The sequence below is a fragment of the Corvus kubaryi genome, unplaced genomic scaffold (genome assembly GCF_017639235.1).
Source record: "Corvus kubaryi isolate FWS band 111438036 unplaced genomic scaffold, C.kubaryi_AGA036_p1.0 37398, whole genome shotgun sequence".
In the NCBI taxonomy this organism is placed as follows: domain Eukaryota; kingdom Metazoa; phylum Chordata; class Aves; order Passeriformes; family Corvidae; genus Corvus; species Corvus kubaryi.
This window is the reverse complement of record NW_024581137.1, coordinates 37,332,406-37,358,931: the sequence shown is the minus strand read 5'-3', so window position 1 is coordinate 37,358,931 and position 26,526 is coordinate 37,332,406. Positions and strand designations below refer to the sequence as shown.

Here is a 26,526-nt window from a genome sequence, read left to right as displayed (position 1 = left end):
GGGTGTGAGTACTGCACATTGATGGGTCCATCCCTGGAGCACAGTTTGTGCAGATTTGCCAGTTGTTAAGCAAAGTAGAATCATTCAGGAAGCTAATGAGAAAAGTGGGAAAAAAGAGGGAAATTGCTACAATTGGGTTGCCTTAATTTCAGTTCTGAGAAAGGAATCTGTCTGAATCTAAATGAAGCAGTGTACCAGCTTGGTGCCTCCTGTCCTGTGATGATGATTGCCCGGGCGAGGTGGAGGCAGTGTTGGGATGGAGGGACATGAGCACAAAGGGCTTGTGCAGTGTAAGACATTGACTTCTGTGTCACAAAACTTCCTATGTACCTGCACCTTAAGCACTTACCATGCTTACTACCTGTGCTTGCAGAGATGGTGGTGTAATGAGAACAATTTATTGAACATAAGGTCAAATAATAAAGTGCATCTTCCGTCACATTTTCTTGAGGACATATAATTCAAAAGATTGGAAATAATGCAACCAATGCTGAGTTTAAAATAAATTTTCTGTCTCATGTTGTTAAACTAAGAGACTGCTAGCGCTGGTACTTGCTAGGTACCTATAAACTGTTTCATAAGATTTCCTAATAGTGAAGCTTTCTGTTTTCAAGATTTTGGAATAAAACTGTTTTCTGCTTTTAAAATTACGAAAAGGGATTAATTGCAAGTAAATGCCCCGGTTTCACCTCCACCAAAGCTTCTTGATTTTCAAAAAACTGTCAAACTAGGGCTTCAGGGTCTTGTTTTCTTTGTTTATTTGTTTTTCCTCAAAAATCCAGACATGCTAGTACACTTTTGATTTTACTATAGATAACAAATAAATAGTTGCTGGCTTTGCTGTACAAAACCCAGCATGTGACATAATTGAACATGTTGCCATTTAGATTGAAGTAGAATCACAGGATTGTAGAAAACATTAAAAAGGAAATTCAGTTGCAGAGTGCTAGTCTTCTCAATTATACAAGTATTTGTAATGTGGATAAGAGGTACACGGTGCTAATCTTCCATCACTTTATGTTTAGGATCCCATGTAGGAGAAATAAACTTTAATTCACAGTCTACTCTTCTGCATGCCCATACTTGTTTTTGTAAAATTGTTTGAAAAAGTGTTTCTGATGTTTTTAGTGACAATTACAGTAGATTTATTATATTATATCCTCATTAGGAAACACACCATTTTTCTTTGTTTCTGATTATTCAATTTTGTAAGTCATCCTCCATGCACAATCACACTCTAGAGGATGAGAGCTCCACCAGTATCTCTGCTCCTTCCCTGCCAGTCTGGAGAGGTCTGACTGCTGTCTTGACTTGACTTTTTTTTCTTTAAATAATATTTGCAGTTAATTGCTAATAGTATTGTTGTGATTGATTTTTTGAAAGTACTACAACAAAATTATTATTAGCAGTAGCAAGCACTGTGCTGGGGTGGTATGTCATCAGTATTTCTTACATTCCTTACTACTCTCATAATTTATCAATTTGACTGGCCTAAGGAGATTTTCCTTGAAGCCAAGATTTTTCTCTTATCTTTGAAAGAGCATGTGTGTAAGGTAAGATTTCCACTCAGCATTTCCGCTGCATTAGGAATGGACTGGATAGATCACCAGCTTCAATATCAGTGTTAGAAAGGGAAAAAATTCAAATAATAGGGATTACTCAGTATCAGTGATAGTAAAAGCACACTCTATGATATCACAGTTTAATAGCAATGTACTTTATACATTCTTTTGCTCCCTGGATATTAAAAAAAACACAAGCTGTTGCAGAAAAGAATTTATTATACTGTGCTTTGCAATGGTCTGAGGAATAATGAGGATTTTAAATAAGCAAAGCTTGGACAGATGACTTGGCACGCTTAGAGCATTTGACTTTATATTTACTGGACTGTATTTTTTCTCACCATCTCTGTTGAGGTCTACAATGCCCTGGCATAATGTAGTGGGTTAGACCTGAGTTGATGGTTAAATAATAATATGTTATCAAAGGTGCTGTTTTTCAAATAATACATAACAGATGTCCTTTTCTTTTGAGGTCACATGAAAAATATGTAGATATGACACTTAGGAACGTGGTTTAGGGGGACTTGGCAGTATTAGGTTTATGGTTGGACTCGATTTTAGCAGTTTTTTCCAACCAAAATGATTCTATGATTTTGTGAATCTTTGTTACATTTTTTTCAATGTAATATATTCCCATCAAAATATCTGCTAGACTCTCTCAACTATCAGCATTCCCCGTGATTTTGCTGGTCATGTTCTTTTGCCTGAGGGCCCTTGGCTAGAAATGCACCCTGTGTGGGTTTATCCATCTTGTGAATTATAAGGCTGTGTTAATGTGTTAATGGTAATGGCTGCATCATTTCCCTCTAGAGATGACTGACTTCCGATTGTGGGTAAAACAATCACATTTGCTGGTAAAGTTATCTGAGACCCTGTATATACATACTGTAAATTATTATTTTATTGATTGAAAAGTGTCATGTTTACCAGTTTCATAACCCATGTTACAAAACCAAAAATAACAGGTTGAGATCCAGTTGTGTGGCGCTAGAACACCGTCTAAACTAATTAACGTACATAAAGCATAATCAAAAACATTGTAAAAAAGTTTTCAAGATTTAATATCACTGCAAGCTCAAGTGTCTGCAGGTCTTTAAGCAATAAAGCTTTGGGTTTGATTTAATTTATTTTTGGTCTGTTTTCTAAAGAAAGTCCTCAAGCACGCTGGTGTAACCATGAAAACATTTTTAAGCAGAGAGCCTGTGATTGTCCAGGTTGCTCCATGAGAAGATACCTGCAAACCTCATGTACCAAAATTCATGTCCCCATTTTACCCAAGACAATACCAGTTAGTCATGCTTTGTTTTCCTGGTTTGCATTATTAGTAATTTGCCACTCCTGGTTAAGATTATCACTTAGGCCTGGCAATGACTTGTCAGATGGGCAACTCAGGTTTGTGTTTTAAGATTCTGCTGATATGGCAGCCCTGTGAAATTCCTATCAGCATGGTTTTTAATCCTATTTTTGAACCTCATACAGAAATTGTACAATTAAGATACAGCAGGAAGTGAAGCTGTGAGAAACTTTCCTGTCTCACCAGCAAAACTGAACTTGTGAGGAATTTGTAACACAACCAGAAGTTGTGTACAAAGATATGTGAACTGGAAGTCCCTTAATTTACACAGCTCCAGAAACTCTATAGCACTATAGGAGTGCTCTGTAAACCCTACAGGACTATTTACTTCTCTGCAGGACTGGTAAAATCTCTCTGGAACACTGAAAGAAGTTTTCAGTTCCTGGAAACTGAAATAATGTCCAAAGCTGCAGAAAGCACAAAAGAGGAAAAGCAGTAAAAGGAGTAAGACATTATTACAAACTCAGCAACTGCAAACATTTAATTTGCATGTCTCAAAGAAAGATCTTCTTGGGGTTATGCGAATAGCAAACACATTTATACAAGATAAGGAAAGAGGTTTATTTTGTATAAGGAAAAAAGAGGCAGGGACTATGAACCTAAAATTAAAGATGGAAAATTACTTGGATATTTGAAAGGATGAGAGCAGGTGTTGTCTTCTGCTTAGTTTATAGTATGTCCTTTTCCATGAGTGGCTAGTAATAGATTTGGTGAAAAGGATTTGGCAAAAGAATAAACTGCTTGATGCTTATGATTAGAGGTTTAAGAAGTTAAAGACACAGAGGGATTAGCAGGGAGGATTATTGTATTGGTAAGTGAGTATTGCCAAAATCTCATAAGGTTTCTCCCAACTCTGACATATTTTGCTTTGTGAATATAATCGTCTTAAAGCATTAATTCTGCCTTCCATGCTGTTCTTATTAATTTAGGTAGATATTGCAAGAGCTCTGTGAATGTCTGCTGAATTCCCGAAAATGTGATTCACTCTATGGAAGCACTATGCTAATAATAGTTCATGCCCAGTGTTGTGAAGTTTTGGCATAGAACATCTGCTTTGCTTTCTGAAGCATGACACCCACAGATCATCTGTTTCAACAGACCCAGATTATCACTAGTAGAGTTTTTTATAAGAGCCCTGTTACTGGGAAGCATCTGTAGCCTTGCCTCCCTTGTAGCTGGAAGCTTGTAAAAATGAGTTGTTGCTGCATCTGAAGAATGCCATACTACTGTCATGTTTCATCAGGGTCACTAATTGATGGGCTATATTTTTATAAATATTCAATGTATTTGTCTGTGTTTTCTGCTCAGAGTTCTGGCAGATGAATACTACATCACAGAACTTTGTTGTAAGGCCAAGACACAAAAGAAGGAAAAGGCAGGTATGTGCCAATATGCTTGTTTTTAAGGAATACGCCATCAAGTTTGCTTCATGTCTGCTGAGTTTAATTTGTCCAGATGGAGTCCTGCTGCTCCTGCTGGTTTGGCATGAGATCTCTATATCAATACAGCTAATACAAAAAGAGGTATCTAATGTAGGCTAAACTTTGATGGGTTCTCTTGGACATTGCCTACCTGAAGAGTTAAGAAATTCTTAAATAACTGCTACATTGCAAATGAAAAAATAGGTAAAATATTTTTGCTCATTTTGAGTATAGTTTTATCAGAAACTCCCATTAATAAAACACATATATTTTTTTATGTTGCAATAGTGACAAGTAGCTAGTTTGTCCCACTTTATTTTGTTTCAAAATAAATATTCTAAACAGAGACTTCACTGTTTATTAAAGTGGGGAAGGCACTAAGTGCAGATGTTTGTTACCAATTACACTCTCTCTGTATTGTTAGACCCTCTTAGAGTTACATTCTCTCCATAGGTTCGTCAGATTCCACGTAAAGTTGAAGAGGAAACAAAATACATTGAGTTGATGATTGTAAATGATCATCTAATGGTAAGACTGACGCATTTCAACATCTTACAATTATAATTAGCATCAAATTGTCTTAATTTATCCAGAGAGCATAACAATAAAGAACAATATAAGGCTGGAATAAATTCAGTATGTCCTTAATAGAAGAGATTATGGTCTCATTAAACATTGATGAAGTTGGTTTTGAATTTTGGCAAGTTAATTTCGCCAAGAATGCAAGTAGGCCTGAGTATCAGAAAGAAGAGTCATAAAGTAACTAATGTCAGTGTGACTTAAGCTGATGATTTTCTTTCTGGCTTTCCTGAGCATTTGTCTTAGTTACAGCCACTCAGCAATCAATAGTGCAGTTATTTCAATTATGCAGCAGCTGTTGAGCGTGGGGAGATCAACAGTGACTAGATTTTTTGATACATCCCAGTCAGTGTAGAGAAAATTATTTTGTTAAGCTTGTATACTTTCTCTGGGAGAATACAGTGGGGTTTTTAACATAGCAGAAAGAGACATAATAACAGTGAGTGTATTGAAGAAAAGCCAGTCTCAGTGGGAAAAGGCACAGATTTATGTCAGTGAAGATGGTTAATAACTAATGAAGGGAATATCAAAGGAAATGGTGAATTCTTCATCACTTGCAGTGTTCAAAGGTAACTTCAAACACAAACAATATGATTTGTTCTTGAAGTAACTGGATAAAGTTCAGCCTGGTAGTGCCCATCTGACTGGTGACATTAGATGATTTTATAGTCCCTTATGGCTTTGAAATCAAAATATTTCTGTGAATCTTGTCTACTTCTTCTGTAATATGCCGCACTTCTTTCAGGCACTACCTGAAATGGCAAAAATAGACATGAGAGTGTACAAGGAGTGCCTCTGTCCTTAGACAGTGTACTCCTCCACCAGCTCAGTTTGGTGAATAGCAATACATTCTTGGATTAAAACTAATAATATTGGATGAAAATTGCCTTAATCAATGTAATTGTGTTTGATCCTAAAGACCTGAAGCCACAGCTTTTCCCTTGGGATCCTATCTATTGAGACAGGTTTTCTTCAAGGACAATGTTTCCTAATTTTGTCTGATCACAGCTACTGCAAGAGTCAGTCCAGTTAGGAGTTTATTCTCTGAGGCAAGTGTTAGTGAATGTCCATGATCAAAGAAGCCAAATCATTTCCTCCTGCGAGAAGGAAATAGCATTTGCTATGGGCTTAACTTCCTTGGTTTTGGTGGTTTACCCCCCGCCCCATTCCTGCTTGAAAGGATGCCTTTCCTATGCCCTAGTTGTGGGGAATTTCTTCGTGCCCACTAAGAGATCCTAACTTCCAGAAAATATGGACAACTTTCATTCCAAAATCAAGCATCATGGGGCACGAGACGGTTAAACATTTCTGAAAATCTTGTGCACTTTGTCCTAAATTCTTCTGAGATACCTGTGACTTTCATGCCCATTGTGCTCATTCATAACTGGTTTTTTCTGCAAATAGGAGTACCTGGACAGCTGTCTTCAGTGCCATTTTTATAGCACTGCATTACAAATTTCAGTAAAGGTGCCATTGGAGTCTGATTGCTGAAGTGATTTGAACCAATTACTGTGGCTTTATTAGGAGTGTGAAACTGTACAAGAAGAAAACCAGAAAACAGCTTAAGAGAGAAAATTGAAAAAAAAAAACCAGATCTGATAGATTAAAACATGGGTGCAGGCACTTCTGGGATAACACCTCTAAAGGAGTCTCAGCTATGGAAGTTTTTGTTGCTAATTTCTGCATTGGCATTTGTGATTAATTTAAAAATTTTCAAATAAAGATAATGAAGAACAACATGTTCCTGTTCTTGGAGCATTTTCCAGTAAAGATCCTAGGGTACTTTCTAAAGAGGAATTCATAGATCCTTACAACAGCTGTTGTAAAGTATATCAGTAATGTTCATTTCTGAAAAATTTTCCACTGTTGTTTATTAACATTACATTCAGTACAGGAAACAAAACCTTGCACAGGGGTTTTATTGTTGATGTTGTTTTTTACTTTGTGGTGTTTTGGAAATGGACCCTGTTTTTCTGAAATCTATACCTGTCACTGGTCTGTGCTTGTTTCACAGTGTAAAAAGCACCGTTTGTCAGTCGGCCATACCAACAGCTATGCTAAATCAGTTGTGAACATGGCAGATTTAGTAAGTATCACTCAACTATATGTTCTTTTGTGTGTCAGATGAGTCATAAGATTCTCCTGACGATAGATGCAAGAACTGTCAGCTCGTGATATAATAGTAATAATGTATATGAAGATCACAAATTTTCACTAGAACCACAGTCAGTCACCTATGAAGCCTTTCTCTAACTTAAAGCATCCGACAGGGTTTTTTTGTGGCTTTAAAATTTTAGGTATCCTGCTGGATCGGTCCCTTGAGTCTGAGTTTTAAAGAGCACCTTAGATAGGACAGTTTCTAGCACAGGATCCCTGTGTTGACAACATCAAACTCAAAAGATAATCTGAAATTCTAATGCATTAAAATTTCTCCAGAAAAAGTACACTTGAGTAAATGAGTTAGAATAGGGACATGCAGGTAGACTATGTGGATTATATTTATGGTGCTAAATCAGATGAGCTGCTGGCTCTTGCACCTCACCCCAAGTACTAATAGAAAAAGAAAAGTATTACTAGAATAAGAAAATGCTTGAAAGTATTTTGTGTGTAGTGTTAATCCAGCATTGAAAGGATGGCCCTTTTTTTGTGATTCAGCCAGCATGAGTTGAAATACTCCTGTAGATGTATACAACAGTGAAAAATATGGTTTTATAGATCATTATTCCGGATAAGAGAGCCCCTGTGTGTCATTGGGTGAGCTGGATGTTATAAAAGACCCATTAATTTCAAATCTTTGCACTATTTGGAATGTAGTAATTTTTCAAAAATCCCGTCTTTCTTCTATGCAGCTCTGCCTGTGTAGGACGTTCAAGGGATCTTTTTGAAGGCTAAGAGAACTGATTGAAGAATTAAGCCTAAAATTTTGGGTTTACTGTTTTTTTTATGTTCTTTTGTTGGTTTTAAGGGAGATAAAAACACTTATGAGAACCTAAAGTGTGCTAGAATAAGCTAAATATTTAGTTACGTAAAAATGCAAGCTGTTACAAAAAAGGGGTAAACCTCATCTTTGTTCTATTTGACATAATATATTTGTTCATTCTGTTAATGTACTAGATATATAAAGAACAACTTAACACGAGGATAGTATTGGTTGCCATGGAAACCTGGGCTACTGATAACAAGTTCACCATATCTGAAAACCCCTTGGTGACTCTACGTGAGTTTATGAAATATAGGAGGGATTTTATCAGAGAGAAAAGTGACGCTGTTCACCTTTTTTCGTACGTAACCTCGTGTGATGTTTTATTACTGGGGTTTTTTCTTTCCTTGGGGGTTGCTTCTCATGACTGGCTGATGCATCTCCTTTCTGTTGTGTGTGTAGTCCACAATAATTCAGAAAATAATGTTTTGGATGGGGAGGTGGGAAAAAATTAATGCACAGACTGCCTGCCAGTGCAACTAGAGGTTTGACTCTTCTTTTGGTTCTAACATACCAAGCCTGAGCTGCATGCGCTGTAATCCTTTGTTATTCTGTGCAATCACCTGCTCCACAATCACAGCTATCTGAAGAGTCATGCACAGTTTCACCTCGGAGGTTGGCTTCTTTGGCAGTAGATCATGGATTATTTAAAGGCAGAACATTGGTTTTGAAGCCAATGAGGTTTTCTGCTGAAGTGCACTATGGCCTGCTTTACTTCGTTGAATGACCTGCATGCTGCAGGATTACTGAAGTGTTTCAGATCCTCAAAACAGTTTGTTCTCCCAAGACATTTGAGGTGTAAGAATACTAAACTGAGAGGAATGTTATTTTCTTTAAATACGTCAATTGTTTTGGAAATAAGATTGATATAATAAAATATATCTACAAAAAGACAGGAGAGGTTAATGGCTGAGATTTTTGATCCACACAAGACGTGCCAGATGAGTATCTCTGTTGGAGTTCTTTTTTCTCTGCTGACTGTTTTTGGAGCCTGTAAGAATAAACTTAACCTAAACATGACCTTAGTAGGGTTCCAGGATACCCAAGCCCAGTATCCACCCTCAGAATTTTTGCATGTGCTTAATTACTGCTATTGATTTCTGCCTTGAATTAAGCTAGTAAGGTCTGCAAGTGATGCTTGCAGATTTTGGTTTCTCTGTGTCTCAGATATTCATCTCTTAAATGGGAATCAGGCTTTCTCATATCCTTTGTGTATCTTCTCTGGTGACGTTGTAAAGTCTTTGGGGGGGAAGTCTTGTTCTTGTGAGTGTGTGTGGATTGACTGGGGCAAAAGAGAGCCTGACTTGGCCTGTAGGTGGGACTCTGGATACCACTGTAATGCTAATTGCACCACCACCAATGGTGTTTGTGGTATTGCATTCATAGATTGTTTAGAAATAGTAATTTCTGAAATGGTGTCTGTGTGTGAAACACAGCTAAGTTGGAAGGTGAGGGTAGCTGGTGTGATGGTACAGTGGTTACAAATGAACTTCCACCTTCAGCACAGTTAGCCCACATTTTAATTCTTCTTGATGTTTTAGTAAGTATCACTCAACTATATGTTTGATGGTTTTTTTTCACTTGAAAAAAAATAATTTGCTGGATGGATCAGTACTCTCAGGTGGAGCAGAGTATATTTTGTCTCCAGTAACTGGCAGTCAATCATGCTGATGTGGTCAGCACCAAAGAGGTGATTAGATTTCGGCTCAGAATGCATCTGTTCCTTGGATGAGATTGGCTGTAGTTCCAGGAAGTTTCTACCTACCTCTGCATCTTCTGATAATGCATCCCCCCTTGAGTTTTACCTCATCAGCACTGCTTGATTAGACACGTGTTGTTTCACTAGTCCTGTGTGTTGGCAGCCCGGTGGCCTCTCCTGCACTCTGCCTGGAGCATGTGCCAGCGGAGGGCACTCACTGCAGTAGAATGTCAAGAAACAAAAGGCTGGGCAGATCCAGGTGGTTCGGCAAAATAGTCCCCTTCTTCTTGTATTAGGTAGTCTGAAAAGGAGGAGGGAAGAAGGTATAACTTTTCTGGAGATAATTTGTCATGTGAGGTTTGTGAGTGGTTATCTGTTTTTCCACTTGTTTTTCCATAGTTTGAAGCATAGTGGTGGCATCCAGCATTTGCAAATGCCATCTTCTCATTTGGAAATCAGAAGGGAGTGCTGGAATAGTCGTGTGCAAAACTCATGGACTGAGCAGGGTAAACTTCCTTTTCTTTTCCTTTTTGTCAAAGGGGGAGTCGATTTCAGAGCAGTCGAAGTGGCGTAGCCCACACTGGTGGAATCTGCTCCTTGCTTAAAGGCGGAGGTGTGAATGAGGTAGGTGGGGATACTGGTACAAGCAATAAGTGGTGGAAATTTATCTGCACGGAATTTATCAGTGCAGACATGTTCCTCAAAATATTTTGCTTTTTTTTTGCTGATGCAGAATCTTAATGTAGCTCTCTAGAATGGACACTTCAATGAAGAGTGATGAGTGAATAAATTCAATATAGGTTCAAATACACTTTTCAGCAAATTCTGCAATATCCTGTCATTCATAATTGCAGCCACAATACCAAGAAAGAAACGGACTTTCTCTTACTTAGCTTGTCTATAAGCCAGTGTTTAGTTTTCATCTAGCTACCCTGACGTAAGAATTCTAACGCTGTCTACCTGATTATGCCTTTTTTTTTGCCTTGATATGAGAAAAGCTTCACTTGAATCTGAGATACCTGTGTGTTACTGATTGCTTTTTGTACCTTGCTTGTTTATTTCAGTTTGGAAAGCCAGACTTAATGGCAGTTACCCTGGCACAGACCTTGGCCCAAAACATTGGCATTTTCTCAGACAGAAGAAAACTTCTAAGTGGTAAGTTTATTTGGTTTTTCACTCTGTCTCAAGAGAAAAATCTTAGAAGGTGGAGGATCTTACCAGTGTCTTTCTGATATGTACTTTTCCCTTCTGTTTCTCACAATATTGAAATATTTTTATTTCTTGCAGTAAAATGAGAAGGGTCTGACGTATTAATTTTCCTCCATCTAAATGCTCTAATATCCCTGTGCTCATAATTCCTGGCAGCACTGGTGTCACCATTTCATCCAAAATAGACCATAAAGGCACCGGCCACTTTCATTCATTTCAGGCAGACTGGTGTCCCACCCACAGACCAAATGGCTGCCATCTTACGACACAAGGGTGGAATATATACATTATTAGACCTGGGGATAATGAGGGGCCTCCTCAGTACTGTTATATAGAACAGTTTTGACAATACAGTTTATATCTGTTTTTCTTGATTGATTTCCTCTTGTAGATTACCGAAATCTCCAGTACTTGCTACCCTACTGCTACCATTTCTCTGCTGTAACCTTGGTATTCAGCTACTTGGTTATCCCTGTTTACCTGGAATGCTTTAATCTCTACCACTCTGCCTGCAACAAGCACCTCTCCTTCCTGCTTCCATGAGCTTGATATGATTAAAATACAGTTTTGAAACAATTTAAATAATGAACTGGAGTGCGTACTTACTGGATTGTGTGTGCTTATGTGGCCTACATTTAAAAAAGATAAATTACTGTATTGAGTACTAGAACTCGGCTTAGGTGGATTTTGTTTTCAGGCATTGTAGACGATATATAATGCAGAGATACATCTGCATTTAAGGGGTTTTTTTGTAGATTATGTAATACTATTTTTAAAAATACTCAGAAATGTGGGACGGATGCTCTATCCTACAGACATGTTCAGTATTCATTTTCCAGCCACGTATTTTTTAACTGATGTAGGGGCAGGGTAAAAGTGAAAATTATAATAGTGGTGATTCCCTTTCTTTATGGCTGAGAGGGGCAGGGCACTGTTTTGGTGGGGAGAGAAGAGAATGCAACTTTTGGACCAAGCTTCATTTCCTTTCTAATTGTACTTTTAAAATGGAAGCAATAAACTGATGTTCACGTGTACAGTAAGAGAAGTTACAGAATGTGTAAGTGGAAAGCATTTCTACTGAAATTGAGGCAAGATACAGCTTTGAAAGTGGAGGATTGAGACCAGAGCAAAGTGATCCCAGCTGGCAGGGCAGAAGGGAGTTAGTTGCATGAAGGAAGGGAGGCAGGTAGGGGAGGAAGGGAGGCAGGTAGGGGAGGGCGGGAGGGAGAGCAGAGGAAAAAGTTGATAGATCCTGCTGTACTACCTTGTGTTCATTGACCATTCCATTTTTTTTTTTTCTAAATTAATGTTTGGGGTTTTTCAAGGGAAGATTTTCCCAATAACATTAGCATAGTCAAAGAAGAGAACTAAAAAAATCAAAAAGTTAAAATGATTTTTTTTTTTTAAATCTGAAAATTTGAGAAATTAGTATCATCACACAGGAGAAGACGAGAAAGCTGACTCATGATTTGCAAGTGCTGAAGGCTAATACTGCAGTTTCCTCTAACTTCACTTTAAGAGAAGGAAAGAAAAACAGGACATATTTTCAAAGCTCAGGATTGCGTAGAATCATGTAGAGTTTTTTAAAAAGTTTGGTAAGGAACACTGATACACTTAAACTAAGGTGTGCAATAAACCAACAAATTATTCTTTCCAACCTGTCTTGAAATATGAAATGGAATTGAGTGTAGTGTGCTTTTTATGGTAAGAAGTGTATTATTTTGGACTCACAAGACTCGAGATGTAACTTCTTATTTTATCCTTTTTTTTGTCAGGTGAGTGTAAGTGTGAGGACACGTGGTCTGGATGCATAATGGGAGATATGGGGTAAGACATTTCACTAGAGGAAAGTCATGTTCTTCATACAGTAACATAAAGGAAAGGTGTGAAAATCTTTCTCTTCTGTGATTCAGCAGAATATTTTTGATGACTTATTTTTCAGAAAGTAAGGTATTAGCTATATACCATACAGAGACACCTTTGAAGAAATGTGAGAATAAGTGAGTTCATGAGAAGGATACGTGAGGATTTTTGGTGAATGCTGATTTAATTTGGAAAGCACAAAGCTCAACAGTAAACCAGATCATTGCAGAGAAGCAGAAGCAGGTGTAGCTTCTTTTCTCATGCAAGTTTGCTATTGAGTTGTGGGAACAAACAATGACACACCCTAATTCTTGAAATCCTGTAACCAAATTTCTGAGGCGTGTCTCATTTCAGTGTTTTTGTTGGAATCTTTCATTAATCTCCTGTCATTTTTTATCCCCCAGGGGGACGCTGAGTATGTTCATACCCATGTGTAGTGTCACTGGAGAGATTTTAACATAATGACTGGTGAATCAGCAAATTTTTGCTGCTGGATGAAATTTGATGCTTTCTAAAGTGTGTTCAGACCCTAATGCTTTTTATTACAGGCCTGTCTTTTATCGGGTGTATGAATTACGTTGTAGTCTAGTTTTAGATATGAATTACATTGTATTCTAATTTTAGATACAAACAGGGCTCAGTTTTTAGTTCATTACGAATGGATCCACATATTTTCACAATAGCTTTGTGGTCAGAAAAATTTTGAGCAAAGAAGTATATGTCATTCAAACCTCTTTGAAAGTGTGCCCTTTTTGCCTTGGTATACCTGAAAACATACCTGCTAGGATTTTTCTGATTTTAACTAAGTTAAAGAGCCAGTCTGAGAAGCATTTTTGATTCTTATAAAAGTTACAAAATCTCATGTTAGGGTCTTTAAATTCTTTATCTGAAGTTTAAACCTTTCAAATAATTGGGTACATGAAAAAGCCTTGTATTTACCTAGCTTATTGCTGAATGTTGGTGAAACCCACAGCCTCTGTAGTGTTTGGACCAAATTCGTGAGCCTTACAGATGGAAAAGGCCAATTATGTTTTGGAAGCTCTCCCTCCCAGCAATGCAGGATAGCACTTTGGCTAATATTTTTATATCCAGTGGTGAGCTGATAGAGGAAAGCCCTTGAGACTCCAAAATCTGCTTGAAGCAGAAGTACTTTCGTGACTGTGGACCTGAATATGAAGATCACTGCAGTTGCCTTGGGAAAAGTTACTTCCCTGTGGAAAGGATCCATGCAAAGATTCTCTGCATCATGTTGTGTTTAGGTGGGGGCACTGTGCCTCAGGGGCACTCTGTACTCAGTTGAAATTTACTGAGTGGTACACACGACAGAGGGAAGCTGAAATGTTAGGTGGTATTTGTTAGGAGCATGTTTAAAATTATGTAACTCTTACTATATAAAAATTCTGTGGGTCAGGAGAACCATTTCCTCTAAGAGGGAAACAAACTGTGAGCTTTCTTTGTCTCCTGCAGTTTATATGGGAGGAGATAGATGAATTTCTGAGATCAGGCCTGTTAGTAGAACAAGTCACGCTTGTGAGAACTACACACTATAATCAGATTTATGGTGTTGGCATGTAAAAACTTAGTGAAATGTTCTAGACCTCTCACTTTCCATGAACTCTGTGTCATTGTTGAAATTTCCTTGTTATTTACCGAAAGCATTTTCAAACTAGATAGATTTACAAACAGATAGTCACTCTGAACAGCATGTTTTCATTCTTTTTCTAAAGCATAATGTTGTAGTTCTCCTGTTTTGAAAAAAGAAAATATGAAGTGTAAAAAGCTCCAGAGAAATTAATCCTGCTACCTTATTCTGTTAGATACTATCTTCCAAGCAAGTTCTCTGAGTGTGATATTGAAGAATATCATGAATTTTTAAACAATGGAGGTGGAGCCTGCCTTTTCAATAAACCAACCAAAGTAAGTATTACATTAATGCTGAGTATTATTTCTATTCTATTGCTAATTTAGATGAAACCAAGAAAAATGAAAATTATAGTACTGGAAACAATACCTGTAGTTTTGAGATTTCTGGTTCTTTCTAACTGTTCTGTTAACATATGGGTGTAAGTAGATTATCTTAGTTCATAGTAATTTAGAAATTATGTTTAAATAAAATTTTAATAAAGTGGTTTCCTGCCCAATAGATTATCCACAGCCTTTGATCAAGAACCATCCCTCATGCAATTTTTTCTGATTATTGTAAATACAATACAATTTTGTATTATATTTTATTATTGTACTGTATTATATATTACAGCTGAATGTATGTGATGAGATTTTAAGTGTCTTGGTAAACTTTTGCGGAGCTTGAATTCTAATTTGCACTGAATCAATGTTTTTTACTAATCTCTGGAAGCTGAAATGGGATTGTTTTTATGTCAGATCTGTCCCAAGATGCTTTTTTAGCCTCTGCAGTGGGTGCAGTGCCCTACCATCAGACATTTAAGGGAGGTAAATGCAAAGCAAGGCCAAAAAACTCCAGCCAAGATACAAGGTCTGCAATGGAGGATTTGCAGCAGTGTTTTGGTATATTCCTGCTCCATTTACTGAAGCATATGTTAAAATGTAAAGCAAACAGGATAATGGTCTTGACTCTCTTCTATATATAATTAATGTTAGCTTGTATTTAATGGCTGCCTTTCAACAAGCAAAGGAAAGAGACTAAGGCACAAAGACAGTCCAAGGTGGAAAAAAGACTTACCTGGTAGCTGAGATGGTCACAGATGTAAAAGAGAAGCAAGTCAATTCAGGAGTGATGCATGTTCCTTCTGGTGAGCCTGAGAAAAAGTGCATCTTCTGACAACCACAGAATTTCAATAAATGTCAGATAAGGGAAGAGAAAACATCGAGCTGAGCCTGCTTATCTCTTAAAGGTCTCTTTTCATGAAAGAGTATATTATTAAAAGTGGAGAGAAAGCACTGTAATTCATTAATAAGATGTAAGATTTCTTACTTAAAATGTACCCAAGTTTTAGAAGTTTGCTCTTTTCCATCTCATTAAAGGTGGAGAGAAATACTGGTAGATTTATTTATTTATTTGCTGAGTGTATTTTTATATAGTGTAATATGTCTTGGTTTTGTTTTGGTGATTATGTTCATTTACACATCTGTCACTTGGAAAAAACCTCAATTACTCTGCTTTCAATTTTGTTTGGCAGCACTTACGTTATTTTTTGATAGCATGCAGAAATGTTAGATGTGGAAGCCAGGGTGATTTAGTCTCTTTTATGTATTGTGATTTGGGTTGGTTTAAAGGTCTTGTCAGTGGATGTCTGTCTAATTAACAAAGCTGTCAAAGACATGTTTTTCCTAGCAAGGGTGGTGAGACACAAACTTTTGCTTTTCAAGCATTATGAGATAAAGGAAAGCTGATGTGACAACGGGCAGTGTTTGGCAGTGCTCCACTGTTAGATCAGCTATAATCTCAAAAATTACATCAATGGCTGCTGGAGCAGATTGAACATATGCTCTTTTCAAATGAATGGATGAATGATATGACTTTGGGGAAAGGTTGTCCAATTTGCTTTTAATGTTTGTTTTTTTTCTTCAGTTTTGTATTTAGCTGTCCCGATGTACTGCAGCAAATTGGCCCAATATTTTAAGGCAGAATGCTCTGTTACTGCAGTCTCTTTGTCTCTGTTGTGCAGCACACCGAGAGATATTGAAGAAGTTGTCTGGAAAAATACATAGGAAACAAGCAGTTTTAACAACTCCTTAATAATTCTAAAAGATGGCATACATTTAATGTTAAATTCTACATTGCATTGCATGCTGCAGTCGAATTTCCATTTCAATTGATCTAATAATAGCACATCAGCCTGTGCCAGGCTGTGGTTTGTGGCACAGTGAAGGATGTGGGGTAATGCTTCATCCTGTGGGCTCCTGACAGAAAGGCAGCAGCTGGAGAGAAATGCTCTACACCGTGAACCATGTACTTGTGCAGATGGCTGATGAGCAGAGTGGTTTTTGGAATGGTCCTGGTTTAATTGGAGAACTCAGAGCATAATCTGCAAAATTTTAGTCTGGTGACATGCTTAAATGCCTGGTCATTTATGCAATAAAAGCTACTATTATGGTTTTTTATGTCCAAAGAAAAAAAATTATTTTGTTTTAGAAGAACTACCTTTAAAAGTTTTAGGAAGACAGAAAAAATTAAACTGGAAAGAACGCAGTGTAAGTGTCCCTTAGAAGAGGTTATAGCATACAGATATACACATTTTCTTATTTTAAGTTACAGTTCAGTGGGAAAGCTGGAAGGTAAGGGAAGAAGCCTCACCAGCAATACTTCCTGTACACATCTGCCTGTGGTACATACTTATAGAAAACACCTGAAAGTTCCCAACTGTGGTAGAGGAAAAGGGAAAGAAAAATCCAACTGTAACAAAAACTGACAAAGAAACTCGTCCTCTCACCTTCCCAAGCATTTCTGAGCCACATAAAAGGACAACTTTTTATGGCTATTCCTTCTGAACTTACAGTGCAGTGTTTAACCTTCCAGCCTCGTCACTTGAACTCCAGAATAGTAGCAATTGCAACCACTGTGAAGATAATGAAATTGTCATATCTTTTAAATTTTTTTCCTTTATTGTCACACCTTTTGTTTTTCATTGTAACTTCTGCTCGAACTGAATTTACTGTAAAGCTGACACCTATGCACAGAAGGTACAATGTGACTTGGCAGCATTGCTGAATTAATTTGCAGCAGTGTTCATTCTCTGTACGCTTCAGTTGTGTTCAGTGTCTCCCTGAGTCGTGGGTACAGTTTTTGAATTCATGCATTGGAGTGCTAGCTTAAAAGCCATGTTGCACAGAGTAAAAATGATTCCCTTAGGAGAGACATGCCCTTTGATTTCTGAATTTCCATGCAGCTTCTGGATCCTCCAGAATGTGGCAATGGCTTTGTGGAAGATGGAGAAGAATGTGACTGTGGGACAATAGCGGTAAGTGCAATGTACTTTAAATTAGCAGCTAAATTTGTCCAAGAATTGGTGCTGCCCATTGCTGCTGTTAACAAGTGGAGGAAGACAAAGCAGGGTGAAGGTCATGTGCCCAAGGATTCATAGTAATAGCTGCCTGTGCAGAATCATACCTTCAAAGACATTAAAGAAAGCATTTTTCTAGATGGAAACACTGGTCAGTGCTAAAATGTTAGTATTTAATGACTGACAATATGAAGTTAGAAAAATTATTTTCTATCTTGCACAGGAAGCAGCAGTTTCATGCCCCACAAGTGCATTCCTTTTTCTGCCTCCAGGTGCCTAAAAGCCTGAATAAAAATCCATTCAAGTAGTCTGCTAAGATGAGAAGTAATAAGAGCTTGGGGTTCATGTGCTTTTTGCATGTATTCTGTTCTTTGTGTGTGTTCCTCAGGAGTGTGCCAGTGAAGGAGGAGAGTGCTGCAATACCTGCACCCTGACCGCGGGCTCCCAGTGCAGCAATGGGCTCTGCTGTCGGAAGTGCCGGGTAAGGGCAGTGACCTTCACTGCAGCATCCTGCTGGGAATGCATCCAGGTGGCTGCAGGCCCTACAGCACATGTGTTTTCCCTTGCAGACCTTGTGATTATTCTTCTGAAAGCTTACCTTTTAAAACTGGCTGAAATCTGATTTTTCTGGGGCTAGACTCTGTCATTTAGGCTTGACTTTTTGAGGCAGGGACTGTCATCAAATGCAGAGGTAAATTAAAGCCTTCCTGTTTCAGATAGGTTTGAATCAGGTTGAAGTTCTATGAGAGCTCATTAGACATCCTTGTTTAAAGGATAAATTAACCATAAAGGTTTCATTAGATGTCCTTCTTTTTTCACTATGAGAGCAGTGAGGCACTGGAACAGGTTGCCCAGAGAAGCTGTTGATGCCCCACCCCTGGAAGTGTTCAAGGCCAGATTGGATGGGGCTTTGAGTAACCCGGTCCAGTGGAAGGTGTCCATGCCCATGGCAGTGGTGTTGGAGCTAGATGGTCTTTAAGGTCTCTCCCAAACCCAACCATTCTGAAATCCTGTCATTCTGTGAGCATGCACATCCTTATCCATGTGCCACTCCCAAGGCCATATGTGTTGATCTGGATTTGCCCCATGAGACTGAGTGGGAAAATCATACCACAGAATGTCTGAGAGAAGGATATAGTAAAAACCCAAAAGCTCACCCAGCAGAATTACTCAGAAGAGTTCATCTAAAAATCACCTGGCTTCAGTTTCAATTTGGTCTGCATGTGTCTCCTTATGTTTGGACTGACTGAAATCCCATTGAGTAAAGGGAATCAAGTGCTATGTAAACTGTAAGGTATTCTTCCTGATACATCAGTAAATAGTAAAAGGAGGTTTAACCAGATTGTGGCTGTAAGGGAGTCCTGCTAAATATGACTTCAAATTGAAGTCATATTTATGAGTTGTTTGTGCTCATTTAGTAATTAAGATAATTAGTATTAATGTAATTAAACTGTGGTGTGCTATGTGGGATATTTTTATCTTTGTGCCCATTTGAGGGTTCATTTCCTTAGGAGGATCATTAATAATAACTGTGGACCACATTCTTAACTTTGTGCTCATCCTAATGTTAAAAAAAGAAAAAGCACAGATTATGCTGGAACAGATCACATTTCCCTAAGCACATTCCTTTTTTTAATGTAATAAAAAAAATCAGCAGATTGCCAGTGTGGGTGAATTTTGTTCAAGAATCCAAGTCACATAGGCACCATATTAAAGACTATCAGAACTAAACTAAGCTTTTGTATACCTATCTTATTTTTTTGCAAATGATGAAAGGGTTTATCTACTTACAGAGTGACAAGGGTGAGTGAATGGACAGAAAAGTAGAGTTTTACAGAATGTGTATCCCTAGGAGGTGTTAATCAGGACAACTCAAAAGACTGTATATAACAGTTCCCAAACTTGAGATTACCTTCCCTTGCAATACCCTGCCTGAAAGCAGGAGTGAAGGAGGGATTGCAAGCAATGCATGGTGAATATACATCCTAGCAACCTGTAATGTCTCTGGAAATGTTCATGTCTGTCTGCATTTTTTGAGAGACTGGTAGAAAAAAGAAGCTGAAGGCTGAGAAAGTACCATAGTCTAGCTCTTCCACTGATGTATGCCCGTTCACACCAACTGTGGAAGTTAGCAGTTGTCCCCCAAAAAATGTGTGTGCATGCAGATAAAAAAAAAAAAAAATCACAGGTTTGCAAAATGCACTGGGTATCACAGTCTTCAGAAAAATTTGTGGGAAAATAAGGAGTCTGTAGTGTGTCCATGACCAGAAACACTAATGATTGCCTCAAATGAGATGTCTTCTTGCTTTTCCAGGTCTTGAGACATAGCACATAAATCTTTAGCCAAAATGTCTGTATTAGGTTGCTGGTACGCTTTTCGTTGTTAAATATCCAGTCCCTTAGAAAATGGTGTCAAACTGTACAGAATTCAGTACATTTATTAATAGTTCCTGTTCTGCAACAACAATGGGGGATTAAAATAACCAAAGTGTTTATACATAGAGCTCTGCGGTGTTCTTCATCCCTAGAGAGAAGATTGGGATCACTCCTATTTTGTAGAGAAGAGTACAATAGTCCTAAAAAATCCTGGTAGGATGATGCTGCCAGCTACTGCAGTATTGGTTTGGACACCCCCAGGGGTCCTGTGTCCCAGGAGAGACTTCTCCTGCTCGACCCCACAATTGATGCCCTTGGGAGGGGGTGCCTCAGAGAGTGGTACCACTTGCACCAGCAAATGGATTGAGTGGTGCAGCATACACACCACAGAAAGGAAAGTCTTCCCACTTCAGTCAGCACATGAATGTTTCCCATTTTTTATTTTAGATAAAACTGTAAGGAAGCATTGCATTGAAGGCAAGATATGGAGATACCAAGACACTAATTTTCTGTGCTTTTTTTTCCAGTTTGAACCTAAAGGAGTTTTGTGTCGAGAAGCAGTGAATGATTGTGATATTGCAGAGAACTGCACAGGAAATTCCAGCCAGGTGATTTTTGTGTCTTCTATCCATGAGACAAAAAACCCCACCTGTAGTCTTGAAATCACTATGAATGTTATTGTTTTGTATAGTAAGGTGTATAAAAATTGTGTTAAATCTATTGATGCTGAAAAAAACCATGATACTGAAATGATTTTTCATGTGAATTTTGTTGTATACTTTGCTTTCATGCATGTCTGATCTATTACTTATTTTCTCTCTCTATAGTGTTCTCCTAATATCCATAAAATGGATGGATATTCATGTGATAACAGACAGGTAATTAGGACTTCAGTTTGTTTTACATTCTTTCTGCTGTTATAAATTGTTTTTTATAGATTTCATTTTAAGATCTTTGGAAGTCACCTGGGACAGTTCTGCTAACATTCATGAGTTTTGGGTGCTAGTCATATTTTGAATGAAAGGAAGATAGAATTACATATTAGTTGCCTCAATATAAAGTGTGTGACAAATCTTTATATTAAAGAAATATGTATTTTGGAAAATCAAGTTATTTGAAATATTTCCTGTATTTTTTCTTTCTTTCTAGGGTATTTGCTTTGGAGGAAGATGTAAAACCAGGGACCGGCAATGTAAATATATCTGGGGTGAAAGTAAGTGAATGTTACTGTTTCTAAGTTGGTTGTAATGTGGCTTGAAAGGCTATCTTAGCTAAGAAAAATTATGGAAGACACATACTGAGAACCATTGAAAACATCTAGAACTGTATGTCTCTTCCCTTCTTCCCCATAATTTTGTCTTTCCATCCTCTTTTCCAGCTCTTTCTCTAGTGTTGGTTAACTTACTGGTGTTTGTTCTGAAGTCTTAAACCTTAGTTCTCATTAGTAAACACCTAGGTAGCCTATACTCATGTTCATTAGTTTATTTCAGTGGCTTCTGGGCATTTTTGACCAATAAACCCTCATCAATCTGAACAAAATTTTAAAACAGTCCTGTGGTGTCCTCATAAAGCTTTTAGCTGAGAAGAGCACTGTGCAGAGTTTCATGGACCACCTACAGATCATGGTGCTTCAGTTCACAAATTGGGAAGCTGAGCTTGCTTTGGTGGTGTATCCCCATTTCTCATGACATGGCTTTTCAAAGTCATCATCATCTTAGAAGAGATTTGTTTCTGTTTTTAGAAGTGACGGCTGCTGACAGGTACTGCTATGAGAAGCTGAATATTGAGGGGACTGAGAAAGGAAACTGCGGAAGAGACAAGGACTCTTGGATACAGTGCAATAAACAGTAAGTTGATCCATTTAGAAAGCTGCTAGTATGAGGTTTCTTACCCTGATCCAGTTCTTTAGCTGGCATGAAGAGGCTCAAAAAGCCTTTCTGTGGATCAGACTTCTGGCCTTCTTCTGCAGACCTTTGTGCAAGAAATCCTGGAAGGAGCAGGGTGTTGAGAAGAGATGATCTCTGACAAGAGAGCACCATCTGAGCTTGGGAGAGCTTGGACCAAAAGTGGTCCTAGTACTCTCAGTGAGGCTTAGCAGTGCAGAGGAGAGCAGTCTTTGGTTTCACATCTTGGTGTGGTGTTCACTTTTTGTGCTGTGCCATTTCATTGCTAAGTTGTGTTCACTTTTCATGATATTGTAACTTTGTATATTCCTGCAAGTTGCTGCCTAAACCGTTTTTTCACATTCTGTAGATATGCAGTTGATTATTTCTGCCTATTCTGAACCTTTCACCAGTCCTTATTAAACTGGTTTTTCGGATTTCTCCATTCTGTCAATGACATTTGATTTCTAGTTCTGTCTACAGGTGAACTAATGTCCTTTCCCACTTTTTTAGATGCAGATTTGGTAATCTTACTTCTGTTCCATTACAAATTCATAAGTAAAAAATATTCAGTAATATGGGCAATGTCAGACCCTACTGTCCTGTCAGTGCAAAAGTCTCCACACATGAATAGTGAAGTCCCTTTAGCAGTTGAATTAAACTTGGTGTCTGTAGTTCCCTTAGGTATGTGTCCTATGAGAGTATATTTAAAACCAGTATCTACTGTTGCTCCTCTATGGACCAGTTACTGTATCTTAATAGATCATTAAATCAATTTGATGTGGTTTGTTCTTGGCAGGTCCCTGCTTGTTATTAATCAGGGTATTTTTGTTAATGCATTATAAAAACAGAGCTTTCCCAATCTAACTTCCAAGGAGAATAATTTTATTGGGAAATGGAATTATTTATGGGAGTTACTGTCAGTGGAAGAAAAGCAAGGAATAACGAATAGGTTGCCAAGCAAATGAAGAAAACCTCCTATTTTTGATTGTCCATTTTCATTGCATTTTATTTTTTATGAGTATCTGTTTATTCTTTCAATGCAGGGATGTGCTTTGTGGATACCTTCTGTGCTCAAATATATCCAGTGTGCCCAGACTTGGAGAACTTGATGGTGAAATCACAACATCAATCTTGCACTATGGAAAAGTCTACAATTGCAGGTAATTGGAAATCCTGAAAACAGAACAATCAATATCCATCTTGCATAGAAAAGCAGCTTTCTCATTCCTAAGTGGAGAAAAACTACTTCCATTAATTTTTTTTCCTATTAACACATAACCATTATTTCAGTTCAACCTTTGTTAAGCTTCAGAAAATTAACTGCCTGTGGGGAGTGCACCTGTTTTGCAGTCCCCTCTGTGCAGTAGTCAATTTTGCCTGTAGAGACATAATGCTCTTCTCAGGCCCTGTGATTTTACATTCTTTAATATTTGCAAAGTACTTCATGGACCCTAAATACTTAGAAATATGCCTGCACTGCCAAAGTTAACTGGCAGCCTAATTCACTGCTATATATTAGCTGAATTCTAATTATAGATGTGGTATGTTTACATAGCTTCACACACCTGTTAGATGAAATGAAGTCCTAAACAAGTAAACGTAAGAGTTTCATCTGACTCTAGCTGTTTCACACGAAAAATGGTCTTTGTTTCCGTGGTTACATTTGTTTGATGTAGATACACTGTTTTGGTTTGTTTCATGTTAGGCTCAGGGAGATCACTAAGCCAATACTTAGTCTTGCCTGGTCCTGGGCATTGTGTAACACAGAAATAAAGGCAGCAGCCCAGTTTCTCAAGCAGTCCCCTCTAATCACAGCACAATTCCCCAAGGTCCTCTTGGTTGTTTGCAGTGGTGGCCATGTGAAGCTTGATGAGGACACGGACCTGGGCTATGTGGAGAACGGGACGCCGTGTGGGCCGGACATGGTGTGCCTCGACCATCGCTGCCTCCCCACCGAGGCCTTCAACTTCAGCACCTGCCCAGGCACAACAGACAGCCAGATTTGTTCAGGACATGGTGTATGTTCTTGCACTCTTTAATGCTTTTTACTGTTTTTGCTGAGTACCTGGCGTTGTGCAGTCTACTAGCTGGACCTTTCAGGAAGCCAGCAGTGTGACTCTGTAAGTCATAAAACTGGAGAAGTTTTTGAAAAGGAAAAGGGAAGGAGGCACATAAGTAAATATAATGCATTCTAAACAAGGCATCTTAAACAATGAGTCGTAGTTAGTATGTACTAGTTTTACAGAAGTTTTATCAATCACTGTTTTTGCTATCACTTCTGCTAACTTGGTTGATATTTCCTCAGGCAATGTGCTGGAGAATAAATACAAAGGTTTTATGAACTGAGAAACTTGGGTCTCTGCTCTTCCAGAGACCTGTTCATTTTAATTCCCTCTTTATTGCATAAATAGCCAAGAAGATTCATAAAGTTGTTGATGATGTTGGATTTTGTGGGCTGAGATTTCCTTTACTCTGGAAAAGAGGGCAGTGAGCTGGCTATTGGCTAGTGGCAGTTCCTCTCTTTGGTGTGCAGTCTGTGGCTTTGCTGTGGCCCTGGCGAGTCCCGTTGTCCCTCACACAGTTTGATACAATGTCCAGGGCCCTATGACTGAGCTGAGATGAAAGAATTGTTCTCTCATAATGTCTTTTGTCTTGTACACTGCATTAAAACTTCCTTATTTATCTGAAATCATGCACTTCATCATATTTCGAAAAAAAAAGTCATTAAGGTCAGCCTCCCAAAGCAATTATAAATGGTTCTGCTAAATATAGATTACATTAAAATATGAACTGAATAAACATTACATCTATTTATATAAAATATAATAGCACACTTAATGCATTTATATGTAATACATAAACTAAAAATTACTATGTGTTAAAGAATTATTTTGTGAAGTTTTGTGAGCAGTCAAAATCAGGGCTTTATCAGTGTACCTATACTTGAGGTATTAATTACAGGAATGGATTAATAATCTGATTTTTTTCTGAGCTACACTTTTGACTGCAGGTTTGTAGCAATGAAATAAAGTGTGTCTGTGACCGATTCTGGGGAGGAGATGACTGCAGTTCTCACATCAAAGACGATCTATTTTTTGATAAAGATGCCATGAATAAAGGTATGTTGTTACAATTTTTACCAACAACTGAAAAAGCTTGGATTTGAGGAAAGTTCATTAAGCAAAACTAGGTCTCCTACTCTTTCAGTTAGTACACAACATGCTGCAGCATCAGGAGCCTCGTTCCCCTCTCTTCTTCCCACAGCAGAAACACTCAGTGTCTGCAAATGAGGCCTCAGTGCATCTTTGGGAACTGGTATCAGTGGGTCCAGTTCTACCTGGCTTGTCCCAATCATCTGAGTGGTCTTACTAGACATACTGATAGATTTGGACAAGCAAAAAGTTACTGGGACATTCCATATCTAGATAGAAAGGTAATGCTTGACTTTTACATTTTTTGAGTGGAAGTTTTTATTCAGCTTAGTCTTGCATACAAAAGAAAGATATATTGTGGAAAAATGAGCTTGTAAATGTTTGTCATTAGAAATCCTTGTGGGCAGACTTCTTCCAGAACGTCTCCTTTGATTAATTTATTCAGCTGTGGAAGGGATTTGAGCAAAACCAAACAAGTAGTCGCTTCTATTCTAGAGTATGCATGTATTTGCTAGGGCAGGTTGTAAGGATGCTTAAGCAGTTTAATATTGATAATATTGTATTGGTATACCTGGCACAAGTTTCCCATGTAACAAGCATGCAGTTAAGGGAAACAGAGGTCAAAGCTTGACTTACAAGTGATCTTTTTATGTCCTTGCTATGCTTCAAGAGTGTATCACTGGTTATAATTAATCAGCCTAGTGAAAGTTGTTCAAGCTGGTTGTTGAAAATGGTGCATTTACTGGTTTTGTGTATTTTTCTCCTAAAACCATGTATATTTTTCCTCTTGTGTTTCCAGGTGTGGTTAGCACAAATATAATAATAGGCGCTATTGCTGGCACCATTATAGTGTTGGCTCTCGTTTTAGGAATAACTGGTTGGGGTTACAAGTAAGTAAATTCTGTTCTTAATACAGTTTAAAAATATGCGTATTTCATCTGATAGTTGATTATGTTATGAAAAGAACAATTCAAAACATCAAAACCATCCAAATTCAACAATATATATACAGTAACAGTTTAATTGTACTAATATTTTTCAAGCAATTCTTACATTTGTGTGTGGTTTTAGAGAGCTTGAACTTTATTTTGAATTTTATTTCTCATTTAGTAATTTGTTTTAGATGATCAGATTATGATTTTACTGTATGTGACAAAGGAAATACAAGAATATGATCTGATTAAATTATAAATGTTTAATCATGATGAAGTAAATGTAGCAAGATTAGCCTTCAGTCAGTCAGCAAAGCATTTAACCATAGGCTTGCTTAAATAGATGATTATATTTAGTTGGCTTAACCTGAAATTAATTCAGGCACATTTTTTGGTAGCCACGATCTGCAATTTGTAAATAAGGCTCAAGTACTCTCCTGGTGTAGAGCTGTCAGTGCTCACTGAGAGGCAAAATGAATTATATTAGCCTGAGCTGTCCTTTTCTGTTTTATTTCTTTTGTGAATTTCTTA

The 26,526-nt window shown here is 37.8% G+C and overlaps 1 protein-coding gene across 15 annotated transcripts in view; it reads left to right on the top strand.

Moving 5' to 3' along the window:
* Nucleotides 1–26,526, top strand: part of ADAM22 (ADAM metallopeptidase domain 22) — a 129,029-nt gene that overhangs the window by 77,797 nt on the left and 24,706 nt on the right. For all 15 annotated transcript variants that reach the window (XM_042043306.1, XM_042043313.1, XM_042043311.1 and 12 more), the window contains exons 8-25: nt 4,225–4,295; nt 4,791–4,865; nt 6,931–7,002; nt 8,031–8,197; nt 10,135–10,219; nt 10,660–10,750; nt 12,580–12,631; nt 14,485–14,584; nt 17,536–17,607; nt 18,038–18,130; nt 20,553–20,633; nt 20,853–20,903; nt 21,175–21,238; nt 21,767–21,872; nt 22,955–23,071; nt 23,761–23,929; nt 24,922–25,030; nt 25,863–25,953. In XM_042043306.1, coding sequence (XP_041899240.1) covers nt 4,225–4,295; nt 4,791–4,865; nt 6,931–7,002; nt 8,031–8,197; nt 10,135–10,219; nt 10,660–10,750; nt 12,580–12,631; nt 14,485–14,584; nt 17,536–17,607; nt 18,038–18,130; nt 20,553–20,633; nt 20,853–20,903; nt 21,175–21,238; nt 21,767–21,872; nt 22,955–23,071; nt 23,761–23,929; nt 24,922–25,030; nt 25,863–25,953 — 1,666 coding nt within the window. The remainder of the gene's footprint in view (nt 1–4,224; nt 4,296–4,790; nt 4,866–6,930; nt 7,003–8,030; nt 8,198–10,134; nt 10,220–10,659; nt 10,751–12,579; nt 12,632–14,484; nt 14,585–17,535; nt 17,608–18,037; nt 18,131–20,552; nt 20,634–20,852; nt 20,904–21,174; nt 21,239–21,766; nt 21,873–22,954; nt 23,072–23,760; nt 23,930–24,921; nt 25,031–25,862; nt 25,954–26,526) is intronic.